Raw genomic sequence first — 18,184 nt, 5'->3', positions numbered from 1 at the left:
GTGAGGATTAGAACTGTCTCAAGGTACAGAGAGCGCTTTGGACAACAGTTGAGCGCCTAGCCGGACGAGAAAGAATGAGGGCCGCGGGCAGGCCGATTCGGGGTTGGTGAGACCGCTCTGTGCTCCCTTCTCAGCCACCTCCATCCTCAAGCGGCAGAAGCAGCTGCGGAGGAAGAATGTACGCTTTGACCAGGTGACCGTGTACTACTTTGCCCGGCGCCAGGGCTTCACCAGCGTGCCCAGCCAGGGCGGGAGCTCTCTGGGCATGGCCCAGCGCCATAACTCGGTTCGCAGCTACACGCTCTGTGAGTTCGCTCAGGAGCAGGAGGTGAACCATCGGGAGATTCTTCGCGAGCACCTGAAGGAGGAGAAACTCCATGCCAAGAAGATGAAGGTGCCCAAGGGGCCTGGGGTCCGGGTTCTTAACCATGTGCCAAGATAAAGTGGGAAACCGCCTAGGTCTCTTGATTATTTGTTCTTTTTAATTTGACTCTTGCCTTTGGCATGTAAAGATTCCAGATCTTTCTAGTGAGAAGCCTCACATTTGGAATCAAATCTCGGTCTGAGACACCTCCTTGTTGTCTCTGGTGGGGATACAAGATAGCAAAATGGCTTCCCTAGACTTCCCTCCCCTCGCCCCCTCGGCAGATTTTTTAAAAGTTGGAGGTGCGACTACCTGAAAATATTCAGGTCCGCCACCGTCGGAACCTGAGGAAGCACAGTGTTGCAGGTTCTCGTCAAACGACCGTCTAGTGTCCCGGGGCACAGAACGGGTTTCCTCCGAGAGACCCTGCGGTCTCTGTGACCCCGTCTCCCGCGGGGCGCTCTGTCGGGTGTCCGCCACAGCGTTACCAAAGGGCTGTTTCACTTCGTGGGGCGCCGCGCCCGCCCTCTGCCGCCACACCAGCTCTTCAGGGGCCGGAAGGGGACCCGGCTGTTACAGGGCGCCCTTCGCAGCTGCCCGTTTGCTCTCGGCACCGCGTGGCGCTCCACGCCAGGCCGCAGAAACTTCCCCGGAGCTCCTAGCTCCCGGTTTGGGCACCGCTGCTTTCGGCCTGGCCAAGTTCCGCGCGGGCCCTATTCACACGGGGCTGCGTCTGCCAGGGTCCAGGGCGAAGTCCTCACGAGCCACGCCAAAATGTCGTGTGGCCGGAGGATGGGGGCTAACGACGTCCCCTTCCTCTCTCCCTCTGACAGCTCCGTCCCCTTCGCGCAGCCGCCTCCCAAAGCCTCCCACCTGTTTTTCTGACTGGAACGACATCGAGGCGTCCCTTTCTTGTGTCTGAGGAATTCCGTCCCTGACCCTGTCGCCTTCCCGCTGCTATAGCAACAGCGGGGGAAATAAACACTGTTCTCCTCGTTGGCCGTGAAGGCTTTTCTTCCTTTTCCCTAGAAGAAATCTCTCTCCTGGATCTGGTAGAGGGATAACCTGTCAAAGCATGATTCCATCCTGTTCTGTGGCCCCTTGTCCGAGGTCTAGGGACGGAGCTGGGCAAACTCAAGGCCGACAGAAGACTCCTGCTTACTAGCCGATTTGGTGAACAGCCGCACTAGTGGCAACGAACGCATCTTTGTGTCGAGAGAAACCCTCACTTTGCCCTTCCCGGGTCCAGTTTACTCTTTTCTTAGAAATTTTTCCTATCTTTAATACTCTACAGGGGAGACTGTCGATGTAAAAAAAATACATCTTTCGCATCTCCGTGTGCCGTCTCCTATTAATTTTCCTCTTTAGGTTGTCCCCTTCCCCCCAGAAAAGCTGGTGCCCCGTAGCTTTAATGACCTATACTTCTTCTAATACTTTCACTATTTTTTTAAAAAAATGTTGGCCTTTTATTCACTTGGAATTCATTATCATGGGTAGTATGAATTGGGAATCCAACTTCACTTCTTTTTCAGAAGAATATCCAGTTATCCCACTATCATTTAATGAGCAGAGTACTGTCTTTCTCACTTGGTTTGAAATGCCACCTCTGTCGTGTTGCATGAAATTCTTACACCTACGTGGGTTTCTTCCGATTGCATCTCTGATCTCTTTCCCTTGAGAGGACAGCAGGAGGGAGGGTGCTGGGGAGGAAGGAGGCCATGCCCAGCAAAACAGGCGGGAGCAGCCCCAAGGTCGGCAGAAGGGCCCCTCCGCGTGGGTCTGCCTGGGACAGAAATACCAGACCAGGAAACCCCCAGAAACACCACTGCGCCCTCCCCCTGCCCACAAACAAACAGAACAGGTGTGGCGCTGATTAGCGGCCCTGTTGCATCATCTCTGTCCCAGGAGTTGTTCCTCCACGAGCGCGGCTGGGTCTGATGAAACGAACCCGCCCGCCAGGAGCTTGCCTCGCATCCTGCTAGGAGCTTCCAGAGCTCTGGGAATCCCGAAGTCTCATTTTCTTTCCTTGAATTCTCCACTGAGTTTTCAGAACTCATTCAGCCAGCTGTCTTCAGCCCGTCCTTCCACGAACACTGCCTTTCCCGGTTCTCCGTCCTTCTTAGCCCAGAGAACCCAGATTCCTGCGCACAGATCGCGCCTCAGTATCATACATGCAGCCTACGTCACACACGGCTCTTCTCTGAATCAAACAGGGAGGTTAGAAAGGGCGACGACTACATTCTAGGCTGTGGCGTTGGAAGTGAGGGCTTTCTCGGAGAGCCGTGAGGAATTCGGTCCTTTTCTCCTCCTCCCAGTGACACGAAGCTCTTCTGTGTCTGCAGATGATTCTTCACACTGTGGGGATTCAGGGTCATTGACAAAGACCTGGTAGCCTCGTTCTACACTTTAGTGTGCTCTTCTTCCACAGTGTGGTTTTGGGTCCTTTGGGGTGCAGATCGAAGGGTGTTTTGCCAAAGGTTATGTATACATCCAGAGGTTATCTGTACATCCAAGGAACATCGGCCATGGATAGACCTTCTCCTCCCTGTGTTGGAAGGCAAGTTAGCTGAAGTTACGGGACACAGGTCTGGGGGGTGGAGGGTATATTTGTGGGAAAATCCTATCTTCTGGGAGGGAAGATGAGACGCGGGCTTTGAGGAACTTCGATCTGGAAAGGTGATAGCCCCTGTGTTGACAGGGAGGTGGCAGAGCTGCACACGGCTTCCTGCCGTCCTGCTCTAGACTGATTCTCTTCAACTACCCAGTATGGTCGTGACTAGCCACGTGGGGCTATTTTTACTTTATTAATATGAAGTAAAATTAAAAGTCCCCCTTCTGCTTAGCACTAGCCACGGGTACAGCGCGCAGGAGCCCCGTGTGCCGCGAGCAGCGCGGATGTGCCCCTCATCGCAGAAAGTTCAGTTGGGCTCTGCGGCTCTAGATGCTGGGTGTGGGGCGGCGCCTGCTGAGGACACTGGAGGCTAACCTTCCCTTCCCGTCTCCTGGCAGCTGACCAAGAATGGGACAGTGGAGTCGGTGGAGGCCGACGGCCTGACCCTGGATGATGTTTCAGATGAAGATATTGACGTGGAGAACGTGGAGGTGGACGATTACTTCTTCCTGCAGCCCCTGCCCACCAAACGGCGACGAGCCTTGCTGAGGGCTTCGGGGGTCCACCGCATCGATGCTGAAGAGAAGCAAGAACTGCGAGCCATCCGCCTGTCACGGGAAGAGTGTGGTTGTGACTGTCGCCTGTATTGTGATCCAGAAGCGTGTGCCTGTAGTCAGGCTGGGATTAAATGCCAGGTCAGTCCAAGTTGGCCTGAGACGGTAGATCTCCTCCAGAGTCCAGGGGATGTGATGGGGGTACCAGGGAACACGGGGGGCTGCCTATCGTCCGTGGGTGGATTCCCCAGGACTGGGAACACTGCCTAGTTCCACAGCCCTCCTCCACCAAGGGAAAAACCAAGCATGGCGGGATTCCTAGGCTGGGGAGATAACAGTGATCTTTTCTGTAGTTCTCACCTCGTAAGTGATAAGCAGCAGCTGTGAGCAAAGGGGGGAACATGGGTTAGTAAGTTTAACATTAGTAGCTGTTCCTTAAATATTGACTGATGTCATGAGCTAAAGAGAAGCAGAGAGATGGTGTAGGCCTTTAGATCTTATCTTGCAAACACTCACAGGACCTCTACTCCAGTTTTGTGAAACTCACAGTAATTCTCGGGTTTCTGTAACTCAGGATCGGACTTGGCCTGGCAGAGCTTAAGTCCAGTGTCTTAAAAGATGGAAGACATCATCCGCTAGCTGGCCTGACAAGGAAGGGACAGTTTAGAAGGCATATCTCCGTTGAAAACAGCAGTACCATCCCAACGGATGACATTTATTTCAAACTTGTATACTGAGGATGTGGGTGCCGAGTCCTTGTGGTTGAGTATATGCTAATGAACTTTTTCTGTCTTATTTTTAGGTAGGTAATAGCGGTAGCAGATCTGGCCAAACACTTCTTTTCAGACTGAAGTCCCATAATGAGTCAGTCTGTTATACAGTCCTGAGAATAGTCCCAAGAATTGGACTGCTCCTAAGAACTGGAATGGAGAGTTCTAGAAGTTGATACCATAGGAAGACATTGTGTATTTGTATATACATATTTGCTTACGTTTATTTTATTTTATTTTTGGTATGTGTGGGCTTCTTTCCTTTTGGGAGTCCAAAAGGGGGATAAGGAGGCAGAGAGGATCTCCTTTCCAGATATTCCTGGTCTGTAAGTTAGTTATCTTAGTAACTGCTCCAGACGCAAACTGGTCAACCGTCAGGGAAAAATGAAGTGGGTGGTGAAAAGCTGGCCATTATTATGTTTGAATCGTCACTACAGTACCCTAGCAAAACCAAGGCACTTCCGCTTAGTTTCCCTAGAATATTGCTTTGGACCAACCAGCTAGATCTTCTGCTTCCTTTCCCTGTCATTGCAGAAGGCAGTAGGCTTGGGCCTCTGCCTTTGTTTTCTCAATAGACTAGGGAAGTTCTGGAAGTCTCTGAGGTACAAAAATTTCTTCTACTCTGAGAACTGTCAGCATTCAGAGCGGTATCTCTGGACTCTTAACTGGAAAGGCCCTTTAATGTGATTTTTGGCTACATTTTATTTGGAACAGGAAACAAAGCCCTGGAGAGATAAAGGACTTTTTTTTTTTTTTTCTTTTTAAAGATTTTGTTTATTTGAGGGGCGCCTGGGTGGCTCCGATGGTTGGGCATCTGCTTCTGGTTCAGGTCTCAATCTCCAGGTCCTGGGATCAAGCCCCAGGGCCGGCTCCCAGCTCAGCAGGGAGTCTGCTTCTCCCTCTCCCTCTGCTCTGCTCCCGCTCTCTCTCTCTCAAATGAATAAAACCTTAAAAAAAAAAAGATTTTATTTATTTGAGAGAGAGCACAAGCAGGGGAAAGGGCAGAGGGCCAAGAAGACTGCGCTGAGCCCGGAGCCCGATGTGGGGCTCCATCCCATGACCCTGAGATCATGGCCTGAGCCTAAACCAAGGGTCGGATGCTTAACTGATGGCACCACCCGGGCGCCCCTGAGGTAAGGGGCCCTCCTGAGGGCACAGTGCTACTTACTGGCTGTGCTGGAGCTGAAATGCAGGTGGTCTGATAACTACGCCCTGGTGCTCTGGTCGGTCAGGCCGCGCGTTACGTTTGTCCTGCTTATTTCTCTTTTAAGACCTCGAATCCCAGCTGCCTGTGTTTGCCAGCTCATGTCTCCTGTCTCCATCATTGAATCTGTGGGTCTCATCTTCCCTCACCCTTCTCGTCCCCTCCTCAGGTGGACCGCATGTCCTTTCCATGTGGCTGTTCGCGGGACGGCTGCGGGAACATGGCGGGGCGCATAGAATTCAATCCAATCCGGGTCCGGACTCATTACCTCCACACCATCATGAAGCTGGAGCTGGAGAACAAGCGGCAGGTGAGCCGCCCCCCCGCCCCCGACGAGGAGCCGTCCCCCGCGGCCAGCGGCAGCCCGACAGGGGCCCAGGGCTCGGAGACACAGGACTTCCAGGAGTTCATTGCCGAGAACGAGACGGCGGTCATGCACCTGCAGAGCGCGGAGGAGCTGGAGCGGCTCAAGGCAGAGGAAGATTCCAGCGGCTCTAGTGCCAGCCTGGACTCCAGCATAGAGAGCCTGGGCGTGTGCATCCTGGAGGAGCCCCTGGCAGTGCCCGAAGAGCTGTGCCCGGGCCTGACAGCCCCCATTCTCATCCAGGCTCAGCTGCCCCCGGGCTCGTCGGTGCTGTGCTTTGCCGAGAACTCAGACCACGCTGCTGCCTCGGCGGTGAACAGCCCATCCTACTTGAACAGTGGGCCGCTGGTCTATTATCAGGTGGAGCAGAGGCCGGTCCTGGGGGTGAAAGGAGAGCCGAGTACAGAGGAAGTCCCACCCTCTTTCCCCAAGGAGAAGGATCTGAGCGTCTTCTCTCTCCCTGTTACCTCACTGGTGGCCTGTAGCCCCACAGACCCAGCCGCCCTGTGTAAATCGGAAGTGGGGAAAACATCCACTCTAGAAGCGCTAGTGCCCGAAGATTGTAACCCTGAGGAGCCCGAGAATGAAGACTTCCGCCCCTCTTGGTCCCCCTCGAGCCTCCCCTTCCGCACGGACAACGAAGAGGGCTGTGTGGTGGAGAGAGCCTCACAGCAGAGTGAGGACAGGCCCCCCGAAGATTCTTCCCTAGAACCCCCTCTGGCAGTGTGACACGGGGATGGAGATTCTGCCTCTTACCCGTTCTCTATTTATTCCCTTATTTTACCTAACACCATTTCAAAACAAAACTGTAGACGCAGCTGCTACTCCCATGTTATTTTATTGGGGTCTTGGGGGAATGGGTGGGAAAGAATTGTTTGTAAAGGTATTTTTTAAAGGGTAAACGGAACCAAGGAGATCAGTCCCGGCTTGATCTGGGGAGAGTCCCGGGGCCGAGGCGGCTGCGTGGTGCTGAACGCTGAGCTCTCTGGGCCACTGGATCAAAGAATGAGGATCTCACAGGAGAAGCTGGGTAATTCAAGCAGCTATTCTTTATGTAGGGACCAGAACACAATAATTTGAACAGCATGGCAAAGCCCCTTCTCCTTTCCTGAGCTCCAGATGGGGTACAAGCTCATTGTCTCATCAGTCACCCCGATAGCCCACTTTGGTGTTACCGTCATCAGCTGGAATGTCATCTGGTCACATCTAAGGAGGAGTGGATCGAAGGGTCTCTGCTTCTGTAGACGACCTCCAGGATTTATACAAATGTACCCTGCCTTCCCTGGCCCCTATTTGGTAAATAAGTTAATATTTGACATGTTTGGTGTTCTCTGACCTGTTCCCCACACTGGGGATTCCTGGTCTGTAACTTGAATTATTTCTTTCACATGTTCTTAGGTATTAGAGTTAAGCTTGTCCATTTATCTTTTCCCCCCCTCCTCTGTTTCCCTCGAAGAAAAAGCTAGATTGGCTAGGGATGTGGCCTGAAGAGCCGGAGTCTTCTGTCTGCGTCTAATGCCCGCTCTGTCAGGCGGCTCTAGGCTGGGACTCGCACGTCCCATGGGAGGCATATACGGAGCACTAACTGCGTCCAAAAGAGGCAGCAGGAACAGGCTGCCGTCTGGAAAGAAGACTTTATTTGTGCCACACTTGCTTTCTCACCCAGGTCCCTCCCACTCTGGGAGGTTTGAGCTTTAAAGGAACATAGGATGTGGCAATCTAAAGTCACTGACTAGTTTTTGTTCTTTTTTTCTGTATCTACCCTCGTGGTCCTTGGATAGACAGGGTTGGAGAGTTCTTAAACTATTCCTGTCCACCCACCGCCCCCGCCCCAAGAACTGCAGACGTTTATTGGGTCCCTCCATCTTGATAATGTCAAAACTGCAAGCCAAACTAATTCTTAAATGCAGCTCCCAGGTTCCAAAGAATTCAAGTTCTGACTATAACCTTTGAGATCGATCAAGTGGGACGCAAACTCAGTTCTTACCTCTCCCGGGGGGGGGGGGGGGCGGGCACAGTTCCTATTCACCTTATGTCCAGCTTACGTTCCAGGATGTGCTCCACTGACCACCACTGAATTCTTTTTATTAGCAGTTACCTCCGCTCCATTCGGAGGCAGGAGGGAGCAAAACACTCTTCTCCAGCACTCTTGACATCATGCTTCACTTCTGGTATGGTTCATTAACCAGGAAAGAACAGCGATAAAACCTTTTCGGTTTGGGTGGGGGAGAGAACTCTTCCCACTTCCCTTGCTCACCGAGCTGCTTCGTGGAACGTTAACGCACCCTGTACGTACGTCGCAGCAGCGTCCCACCCATGAGAGCTCTCAACTGAGCCTGCGAGGCCTTGTACTTAGATCTTTTAACCCAGTCTGCCTCTCCTGTTCATTCTGGTTTTGCTTGGTTTTACATTTGGAGGGGAGTTCTTAAGTACAGGACCTTGTCTCCCCCCATCCTCTAGCCTCACGAAACAGTCTTAAGTACCCGAGATCTAGACACTCTCCCACCTTCAGCCGGCTCCTTGAATACAAGTCTGAAGCTTTGCTGCAAATTTGACTCCGGAGAAGAATCTTCCCGAAAGTTTGTGTTGGAGGGGGAGGGTGGGCTCCATACATTCCCTCCTTAGGAAGGCTCCAGCCTCACCTAGGAAGTGGATTCCAGCTGCTCATTAAGAGACACTTTAGCCTTTGGGATCAAACCAAGAATCTGAATCCAATTGTCAAACTGCCTGCCAGCCCCCAAAATATTTGGTTTTTCTGAAACACTAGTTTCTTCACTTGATCTTAGCCAAAAGGCCAAGAAGCGATATCTGAAAAACTAGTTTCTTAATCCAAGTCCATCCCTCCATTAACAATTCTGACTCATGCTGATCCCGAGTTTTTAATGCTGAATATTAACATTGAGCATTAATTGTCTTGTCAAGCAAAGGGCCTTTTCTACAACCTAGTCCATCTCGTTTCTGGTGCTACCTGAGCTGGACAGAATTCTAGCTCACGGTTGCTAGAAAAGCTAAGCCTAGGCCTCTGATCACAGGAGCAGATGACTGCGGTCCTGCTCAGTCTCGGCCTAGATAAAGGAAATCTTACTGCAACTCGTTATTTTCCAGTTTCCTTTCTCACAAACTGTATACAGGTAGTATTTTCAATGTGAATCCAAAGCTTGTCTGGTTCTCCGAAAAGTTTTTTTTTTTTTTTTTTTTTGCCTTTTAGGTCCTTTACATTGTGATAATGCTGTATTTAAAGAGAATATTTAAATGTAATATTAAAGAAATATTCAGAAGAACAGTGTGTTATTCTTTATCTTGGCAGGCTCGTTACTTGTTAGAGAAAGGGTATTTCTCTAGCGTCATACATAAAACTAATTAGGTCAGTTAGAGATTAATGTTAACAACATTATGGTGGAAAAAACCAGAACATTCTCTTTGGAGCATCAAGAGCTTGACTTGCATCATAGGCCCTTATGCAGCTCTTCAGCTGAAGCAGGCCTCGACCCTGCGCTGTTGGAGCTTTTCCCTTCCTGTAGTCCCTCCTCTGGGGGCTCATTTGTTCATTCCAAAGTCTCTATTCCCTGTTACCATCTTAAAGTCCAGCAAAGAAAGAGGATCAATGTCAAATCAGTTCCCCCCGAACTTCCACCAGAAGCTTCTATTCCAACCGACTACCTCCCGCATTAGTTCGGTTTTGTCAGTCTTGTCAAAGGAGCTTCAGCAAAATAATTAGAGTATGCAGAAGTCACTTCCAGCAACTGGTTTCAGGCAATCTTTACTTGGCTTTAAAACAGTGCTTCATGCATGCACAATAAGTCACTACAGGTCAATGTACACAGACAACAGCTAACCCCAACTCACAATGCGGGCCTCTCCTGGGGTCCCAGGCGGGGCGGGATCAGTACCTTAGAGGTTTACTCCACGGCCCGGAGGAGGCAGCCCCCGGCCGGTACAGCCGGACCGCTGCAGCACAGTGGAGGTAGCGGAGTTGAAGATCCTTCGGGGCTGCACCACAGCCCAGAAACGAGTAAGACAAGGGGGGTGAAGGCTGTAAACACGGGAAGGGGCAAGAAGCACTTGGCATTTCCTTTTATCTTTTCCATTAGAAAGTGCCCATGTATGAATGACTATTGGCTTTTAAAAAAAAATGTTCAAGGATTAGGAAAGGAAAGAGAGTGGTTAACCCAGTGAGGGGACCAAAAAATTTTTTTAAAAAGCCTATTTTTGGTCATCACAAAAAAGATTTGAGGGCAGCATCGAAGTACACGCAGAGACGTAAATGCTCCAATTTAAACAGTGCCGTCCCCCCACCGGCCAGAAAGCGTAACAAAAACGCGGCTGTGAAGAACGTGGCAGCGGGTAAGCCCCAGGGTTTCCAGCTGAGGCAAGAGCCCGCTTCCTCGGCTCTGAACCTCACACGCCACAAGGAAAGGCCAGGGCAGAGGCTGCTGCCAGCTCGGGCTGATTCCGAGGAAGATGGGTGGCAGCTCACGTGGGCCGCCCCCGGTCAGAGGGCGTGTTTCGGTTCCAGCTCCAACCCGGGCACCAGGCCGCGAAGGCCAGGCGCCTGGTCCTCCGCCTCCCGCACACCCCACCGCGCACAGACCCCTGCTGACCGGTGCCACTCGGGACGCATGCCGCCCCGTGTGACTGCAGGACGGTGCCGTCCGCGCCACGCTCGCTCAGCGCCTCGTCCCCGTGTAGTTGATGGAGAGCAGGACCACGCTGTGCAGCAAGAGGGACAGCTCAGCTTCTGTAAACACCGTAAGCGTCAGTGGCCGGGCCAGGAACAGCGAAGCCTCCTAAGCCTCGGGGGACAGGGCTTAAGACAAGAGGCGGAAGCCGTGCAGAGGTGACGTCAAGGGGCTACTGTTCTCAAAGTTCCCCTGCTTCGTTCCAGTCCCTGCATGTATGTTTTCCTTTCCTTCAGGATACTCCTTTCTACCCCTCCTCAGTCCTTGACTCTTAAGGGGGGGCGGTAGAAAATCAGGAGATGGTAACGATACTAAACACCACTGTCACCCTTGGGATTCTTCTGGTAGAAGCTGGTGCTCTGGAAACATTTCTTGGCTCCAAGGAGAGTAGTAGGCCTACCCTGACATTCACATGCTTAGAAAACATCAAGGCCTAGCCAAAGGTTCCAACGAGAGACCCACAGGCCGAACACCCACCTGCAGGTACTTTTTATTTAACCAAATTGAGTGTTTTTGTTCTGAATTTGACTGCCTTTCGACTAGTGCTCCTCAGTTAAGGTAATTCTATTCTCCTCTCCCCCACTGGACATCTGGCAATGTCTGGAGACATTTTTGGTTGCCAAACTGGTGTGGAGGGGCACCTGGTGGCTCAGTCGTTAAGCATCTGCCTTAAGCTCAGGTCATGATCCCAGGGTCCTCGGATCGAGCCCCCCATCGGGCTCCCTGCTCGGTGGGAGGACTGCTTCTCCCTCTCCCACTCCCCCCGCTTGTGTTCCCCCTCTCGCTGTCTCTCTGTCAAATAAATAAATAAAAATCTTAAAAAAAAAAAAAAAAAAAAGGAAAGAAAAACAACTGGTGTGGAGGATGCTGTTGGCACCTAGTGGGTAGAGACCACGGATACTGCTAGAGATCCTCTAACGCCCAGGACATTAGCATCGACAGTGCTGGGGCTGAGAAGCTGCCTCAGACGGGCATGCGTGCCGTCTCGGGCTCCCACAACCCTCACTACTCCCTCTTGTCTTGTACAGTCCACTTCATTACCTGCTAAGGTCCTGCAGGCAAATGAGTTTATGCCCTTTCAATTAGATACATACATTAAATAAGGGTCTCACAGTACTCAATAATCAACTCCAAAATAATCTTAGAATCAAATAGAAAAATGCTTCGGATTTTAGTGTCATAACCACAGGGCTGTGTCTTACCTTTCAGGCTGCAGGAAATCTGTAGCCACTCTCCTAGCCAAGTTCGACACCTCTCTTCAGCAATATGGGTTGAATTCAGGCCACGAAGATAACAAGCCTGTATCACTCAGAAGGGAACAGTCCTCAAGAATCACATAGCAAATATGCCCATGAAATGTAAACCCACAAATAATACAAAATATAACAAAAGTTATAACCTCACGCCCACAAGAAACCTTTCTCCACAGCAATCTGAACTACGACGGACAAGAGGACATGCAAAGGGGCCTATATAATCGGAAACAGTAGGTCTAAAGAATAGTGTCTTTGGTTTCTGAAGGGCCAAGAGAAACATAAACCAAAATTACTATGGGCAATTCCTTTTCCATGAGTTAAGTTCGCTGAGAAAAAAGACACAGAAGTGAGGTGAAAGAATAAAGAGTTTGGGCTTTGTTCTAAGAAGCAAAACAGGGAGCTCTCTGTAAGCTCCCAGCCCCGTGAGCCCAAGAGCCCACCAAGGACCGAGGGTTGATATCGCAATGAGTTCTTACCGATTTCACCTCCTGAGGAGTCAGCTGGCTAATCCCGAGCTTTGCCAAAGCTTTGTCCAGTTGGTGAATCACAGTGGTGTGAGTCTTTAAACGGTGCCTCAACAAGAAAGGAGGCAGATAAGGCGTGAGAAGCATGGCTCGACTCAAGGCTTTCTGTAACACAACAACACAGGAGGAGAAAGTCAGCACGGTTATTACCACACGCAAGACCTGAGGCAAGGTGAGGCTGCGGGACACAGAAAGCCTCAGAGTGCTCACCATTTGCAAAGCATGGAGTTGCTTCATGCCCAGAGGATGGTTAGAGAAACACTCTCTCAGAGCCAGGATATCATGTATCGCTGGGTGGGTACCATGCTGGATCTTGGGAGAGGTGAGAGATTGGTAGAGGTTAGGAAGGTTCTGCCTGGCCCTTTGTCCTAGTTTTAGTGCAAACGGGATCGCACAAGAGTCGGAGTTTGCAGGAAGGGTTAGCTGGAAGAGTACCTTGGTGCATAGCTCTGTCATATGCCACCGGAGTCCTGCATCAGAGACGAGAGGGAGAGCCTTTTCTAAATGACAAAGGATTTCTGGGTGCGACTGCTTCCGGCGAGCATGATAGATATCTAAGAAATCAATCTGTTGCCTTGGGGTCCAGAAATGTTGGATCAGTAGCTGCCTAGGAAACAGGTACCTGAAAGGAAAAGGAACCGCGAGGTCACCTGCTGAAACAGGCATCTTTCAAAGCGATCCAAGAGAGCGTTTGGAAGACATGAACGCCAGGAAGGAGAGACGGAGACGTGACTTCCCTACCTCACTGCTCTTTCCTGTAAATGAGTCTCAGACCGAGGCTTAAAGGTACACGGAAGCACAATTCCAGGCAACATGACTGAGGTCACGTGAAAGGACGCGGTAGCGGGGCAGCCTCGCGTGCGGTCACGAGACGAAATGACTTCACGTGAACTAAAGCATTTGAAGAACACACTTTGGACCGAGCTGGAGAGAGCTGCAGACAGAGCCGGTCACCGTATGTGACGCTGACAACCTCACACTGTAGCGCAGTCCGTTCGTGTGTATAAAATGTTCAAGGCAAAGGCGGTTTTAATTCATTTTTCTACATGGGTGGTGGTTTAAAGCATGGCCGCAAATTCCCTGGCATTCCTCTTATTGAGAAGGTCCCTGTCTCCTTACTTTTTAAATCTGGGTGACTGATTGAACCAATAAAACAGAGCAAAGTGAGTCTTTGTGACCTCGGAGGCTAGGTTATAAAAGGTCAACCAGATTCTTATTTGCTGAAACACTGACCCCCGGAGCCCTGAGCTGTCAGGTAGGAAGCCCCATGACTCTGAGGCCACCATATTTAAGAGGCCACCCGTAGGCACTCTAACTCAGAGCTCCAGCCTTCCAGCCATCCCTGCTAAGGCACCAGACAGAAGAGTGACTTTAGACCATCTAGATTAGTCCCTTCATCAGCTAAATACCCCTGAAGGACTTCCGTCAACACCACATGGAAGAGAAAATTCAGTCACCCACCTGAACCCTGCCCAATTTCCTGGCCCACAAAACCATGAAAAGCTACTAAGCTTCGCGGCTGTTCGTTATATAGCAACAGATAACTAAAATACCATGCAAGATCAGAGCTTAAAAGTGTCACCTTTGGGGGCGCCTGGGTGGCTCAGTTGGTTAAGTGTCTGACTCCTGATTTTGGCTCAGGTCATGATCTTACCGTTATGGGATCGAGCCCCCTGTTGGGCTCCATGCTCAGTCTGCTTGAGATTCTCTCCCTCTGTCCTCCTCCCGAGCTCACTCATTCTTACTCTCTCTCTCTCAAAATAAATTATTAAAAAAAACCAAAAAAAACAAAACTGGGGCACCTAGGTGGCTCTGTCGGTTAAGTGTCTGCCTTCAGCTCAGGTCGTGATCCCAGGGTCCTGGAATCAAGTCCTGCATTGGGCTCCCTGCTCAGCAGGGAGTCTGCCCCTCCTTCTCCCTCTGCCCCTCCCCCAGCTCATGCTCTCTCTCTCTCTCAAATAAATAAATAAAATCTTTAAAGTAAATAAATAAAATAAAATAAAACTGTCATCTCTGGATACAAAGTAAAGTAATAAAGATTTATGTTATCAGAATATGAAATGCATTTCTCTCCTGAAAAAAAAAAAAGATTCTCCCAAATTGCTATGCTTCTCAGGGAGTGGGTTGCTGCCTCTCGGGATGATGGAAAAGGTCATAATATTATTGCCCATCACATAGGGGCTGCTAAGAGACGGGTAAAGCTAGGCGACCTACACCTGCAGCCAGCTGATCCAGTAATCCAAGTGTTACTGAGTGGCTCACTGGAGCAGGAGGTGTGATCATCTCTGCCTACTTCTGAAATGGAAAGTTCTTGAAATAATTTTTAATTAAAAAAATCTATATTTCTTCAATATGCTGGCAAGACAGAAATCTGTACTCACATTAGCAAGAAGACCAGGTAGTTGGCAAAGGGTGGAATGGAAATAATACCTAGGAAAAGACACTTGGTGACGTCTCGACGGAACTAAGCAGAAATAAAGACAGATGCAGTTTTAACCCAAGTAAGTTCTTAATACAATTAACAATCCCTCCCCCACACTGTGCAGTAAACTTCTATTGTAGCCCAGAGAAGGATCAAGGTTATTTCTATCTACCTCTGGTTAGTAAGTTCCTCGGGGACAGAAGCCCTGATGTGTTCATTTTTGTATCCCAAATAATGTCTAGTACGGGGCCCGACATTATGCTAAATCCCTCAACAAATTCTTCTTGATATGCTGAACGGGTCCTAGGTTCTCACTCTCAGCTTCAAAACTACCCATCAAGTCACCACCAAATACTACTTTCCCGCTGCCTTTTGGATCCTTGCAGATTTTTATATAGTCAGAACTGGATTTTAGTATTTATCACTTTTATTCAGGAAGGAGGCCAGAATCTCCACGGAGCTCTGTTACAGAGGGCTACACCTCTGAATAAACCCAATGCTGACAGGTTATAACCTGACGCTCTCCTTTAGTTCAATACTTTGATCTCCCAGTGCAGGGGAAAAGAATGATCGGGGGTGAACAAGATAGGAAAGAAAAAAGCTTGAGCTCTTGGTTAACTTGAATTACCTCACCATGAACTTCTGGATATCTGCCCCCGGCCCATACCTGTCTCAAATGCTCCATCTCCCGGTATGGAAGTTGATGAAACTTTATATTGTGCTTCCACATATTTGCCTTTATTCTTCTAGCCTTTTTGGCATCAGCCCATAACATCTGCAATCCTGCCTCATTGAAGTAGAGGACAGAGAGTGATGTTATCCCAGTTTGAATCTTACCACAGCTTCCAACTCCACGTTTACCCACAACACACATACTTGTCCCTCCCCAACACTACTCTAAATCAGAGCTCTAACCTAGGACACTTGAAACTCTTGTGAGGCCAACCTAGATCTCTCTTCTCATTCCTTATCCCCCCAGCACATCGCCTTTCTTCCAGCCAAGTTGGCCTTCTGTGATCTACTATGGGATGCTCTTCCTCTTCCAGTTCACTACTCACTCCCTCTTTAAGACAAAAAATCAAAAGCTCCCTAACCTCAGGAAATCTTGCTCAATTAACCTTAGGTAGTCCCCAACCAGATATTAACTTATTTCCTTTCTAGAAGACTTTCAGAAATATAATTCAACATATTTCTATGACTGCATCTTTTTTGTTGTTGTTCATCTGATAATTCTTATATTTTACCGAAGGCTTTAGTTTTTTAAAAATGCCTTCCTATTTATAAATGAAATGATATAATGTCTAGGCTGGCTTCAAAATAATACAGGTGAAGGCAAGTGTATAAATGAATTGAGATTGATGGCCACGAGTTGATAATTGTTGAAGTGAGGCTGAGTACATGAAAATTCATTACATTATTCTATATTTGTGTATATTTAAAATTTTCCATAATTAATAAGTTTAAAAACAGGAGCACCGGGCTGGCTCAGTCAGTTAAGCGTTCTGCCTTTGGCTCAGGTCACGATCCCAGGGTGCTAGGATCGAGCCCCCAGTCGAGTTCCCTGCTCAGTGGGGACTCTGCTTCTCCCTCTCCCTCTGCCTGCCCCTCCCCTTGCTCGTGCTCTCTCTCTCAAAAATAAATAAAATCTAAAAAAAAAAAAAAAAAAAAAGCTTAAAAACAAACCAACCAAAATGCTTTTCCAGACCCTTTTCTCATTTAATTCTAGTTATAAACCTGGTAGCAGACAAAGCAGCCATTCTATTTCTACTTTAGATTTTGCAAGTCCATGAAGTTAGTAATAGTCATGATAATATTCACAGCCGACAATACAGTAGTTTATTGTAACTGCTGTTACGATAAAAGTATAGAGTACAATAATAGGTATAGATACATTTATTGAGCACATACTATGATCAGGCCATAAGTACTTTACATGTATTGATGTATTTATTTAGTTTTCACAACTACGTGGTCAGTATGTAGGTCCTATTATTTTCCATATTTTACAGACAAGAAAATCAAGGGACAGGGACGTTAAGTAACTAGTCCAGTCACACAGCCAGTGACAAGCTGGGATCTGAAGCCAGGCAGTCCGGCACCGGTGTGGACACCTGTCATTATACCATCTTCTAGTAACCAGCACAGCTCTGATCTGAATGAAAACATTCAGAAAATAAATATATGTAGTGCTATTTCCACGATATGCTACCTAAGGCAGATTTGTGACAAGCATTAGACCACATTTTCTTAGGGCCCAGTCAACTGATGAATCATAGGGCCGGTCTGTGAAGCTGTAGATGCCTGGCCTTATACATGTCAAAGAATTTCTGCAACAGTCAGCTGTGTGTGGTTAAGAAAAATGCAAAAATACCTATATTCCCCCTGGATGTTGTCATAAGTTGTTTGTCATAATACTTTTCTAGAAACATTCTTCAGAAGTGCTAACTTAGAAGAACTAATTTAATCCTCAAGCATTTATGAAACAGAGAACACCCCAGTTCACACCCACATAGCAGAACATGCAAGTAATCTTACTTATTCTAAACTCTTTGGCATTGCCCACGAACGGATTCAAGGGATTTGTTTTGGTTTTACCTTTCATGAAGACTGTGTACAGGACATAGAAGCGGGGGAAATGACGACCCAAGAAACGATGATATTTCCCATTAATCACTTTAGTCTTGGCCACCACATAAGAAATCAAGCTCTTCACATCTGCCTTTGGTGAAAGGTGAAGCTTTGAAGACCTACAAGGAAGATCAAAGAGACTGTCTGGGAATCAGTCCTGGAGCCCCTTTCACTAATGTAAAACACCAGTCTCAGAGAATGTATTCTAAGACCTGAATCTTCTGAAATCCAAGGAAGATCTTGGGCACAAGGACAGATAAGCAGACGGAGAAAAACATCGGGCAGTTGAGACATCAGGCAGGAAGCAATGTCGGGTGTGGTAGGAGTCTGCAGGGAGCGCAAAGCCTGAGGGACCATTTGAACAGCATGCTAAGGCCAAAGAGATGGGATCCAGATAAGAAGCCGTAAAACCTAAGCCGAAAAGGGAGGCTGAAGGATGAGTTCAGGACACGTGGGTATTTCGGAAAACATGGGGCACTAAGAGTTGTGAGGGTCAGGAAGCCGTATCACTAGCGGCGATCGGGATGCGAGTTCCCAGCAGCATAAAAGCCCCCGGGCCAGGGCGTGGAACGCTGAGAATTAAGAGACAGCATGCAAACAAGGTTGAGACACTTGGAAAGGCCTGTACGTCAGAAACGCTTTCCTTTCTCCCAGGTCCCTCACCGAGGGGCCCCCCAGGCCAGGCCACAGCGAACAAGTTGCAGCTTCCGGGTGACATGAGGTCCGGGAGTGACCGCTGAACCCCACAGAGCAGCCCGAGCCCAGCACACCCTGGAGAGCGCCATCTTCACAGCGAGGGAGGGGGAGA

At 49.1% G+C, this 18,184-nt stretch overlaps 2 protein-coding genes across 9 annotated transcripts in view; one reads left to right on the top strand and one right to left on the bottom strand.

Moving 5' to 3' along the window:
* CSRNP2 (cysteine and serine rich nuclear protein 2) overlaps positions 1-9,148 on the top strand; it is a 20,980-nt gene extending 11,832 nt beyond the window's left edge. For all 3 annotated transcript variants that reach the window (XM_045801044.2, XM_045801043.2, XM_045801042.2), the window contains exons 3-5: positions 135-394; positions 3,374-3,670; positions 5,673-9,148. In XM_045801044.2, the coding sequence (XP_045657000.1) occupies positions 135-394; positions 3,374-3,670; positions 5,673-6,596 (1,481 nt within the window). In that variant the 3' untranslated portion in view covers positions 6,597-9,148. The remainder of the gene's footprint in view (positions 1-134; positions 395-3,373; positions 3,671-5,672) is intronic.
* Positions 9,041-18,184, bottom strand: LETMD1 (LETM1 domain containing 1). 6 transcript variants are annotated; one of them, XR_006780230.2, is made up of 10 exons: positions 18,040-18,184; positions 17,344-17,495; positions 15,416-15,531; positions 14,708-14,790; positions 12,762-12,948; positions 12,537-12,638; positions 12,279-12,431; positions 11,749-11,845; positions 10,469-10,605; positions 9,041-9,900 (listed from the first exon to the last, which is right to left on the bottom strand). XR_006780230.2 is itself a non-coding variant. In XM_045801045.2 (9 exons), the coding sequence occupies exons 1-9, from the start codon at positions 18,159-18,161 to the stop codon at positions 10,535-10,537; spliced, it is 1,083 nt and encodes a 360-aa protein (XP_045657001.1). In that variant the 5' UTR covers positions 18,162-18,184; the 3' UTR covers positions 9,041-10,534. The 6 variants fall into 6 exon arrangements, 5 of the variants coding, with proteins under 5 accessions (XP_045657001.1, XP_045657003.1, XP_045657004.1 ...); XM_045801045.2 differs by having other exon boundaries at positions 9,041-10,605; XM_087855839.1 differs by lacking the exon at positions 9,041-9,900 and having other exon boundaries at positions 10,547-10,674.

The sequence above is a fragment of the Ursus americanus genome, chromosome 25 (genome assembly GCF_024610735.1).
Source record: "Ursus americanus isolate L20-20 chromosome 25, mUrsAme1.1.p, whole genome shotgun sequence".
In the NCBI taxonomy this organism is placed as follows: domain Eukaryota; kingdom Metazoa; phylum Chordata; class Mammalia; order Carnivora; family Ursidae; genus Ursus; species Ursus americanus.
This window is presented reverse-complemented; position numbering and strand designations above follow the sequence as displayed.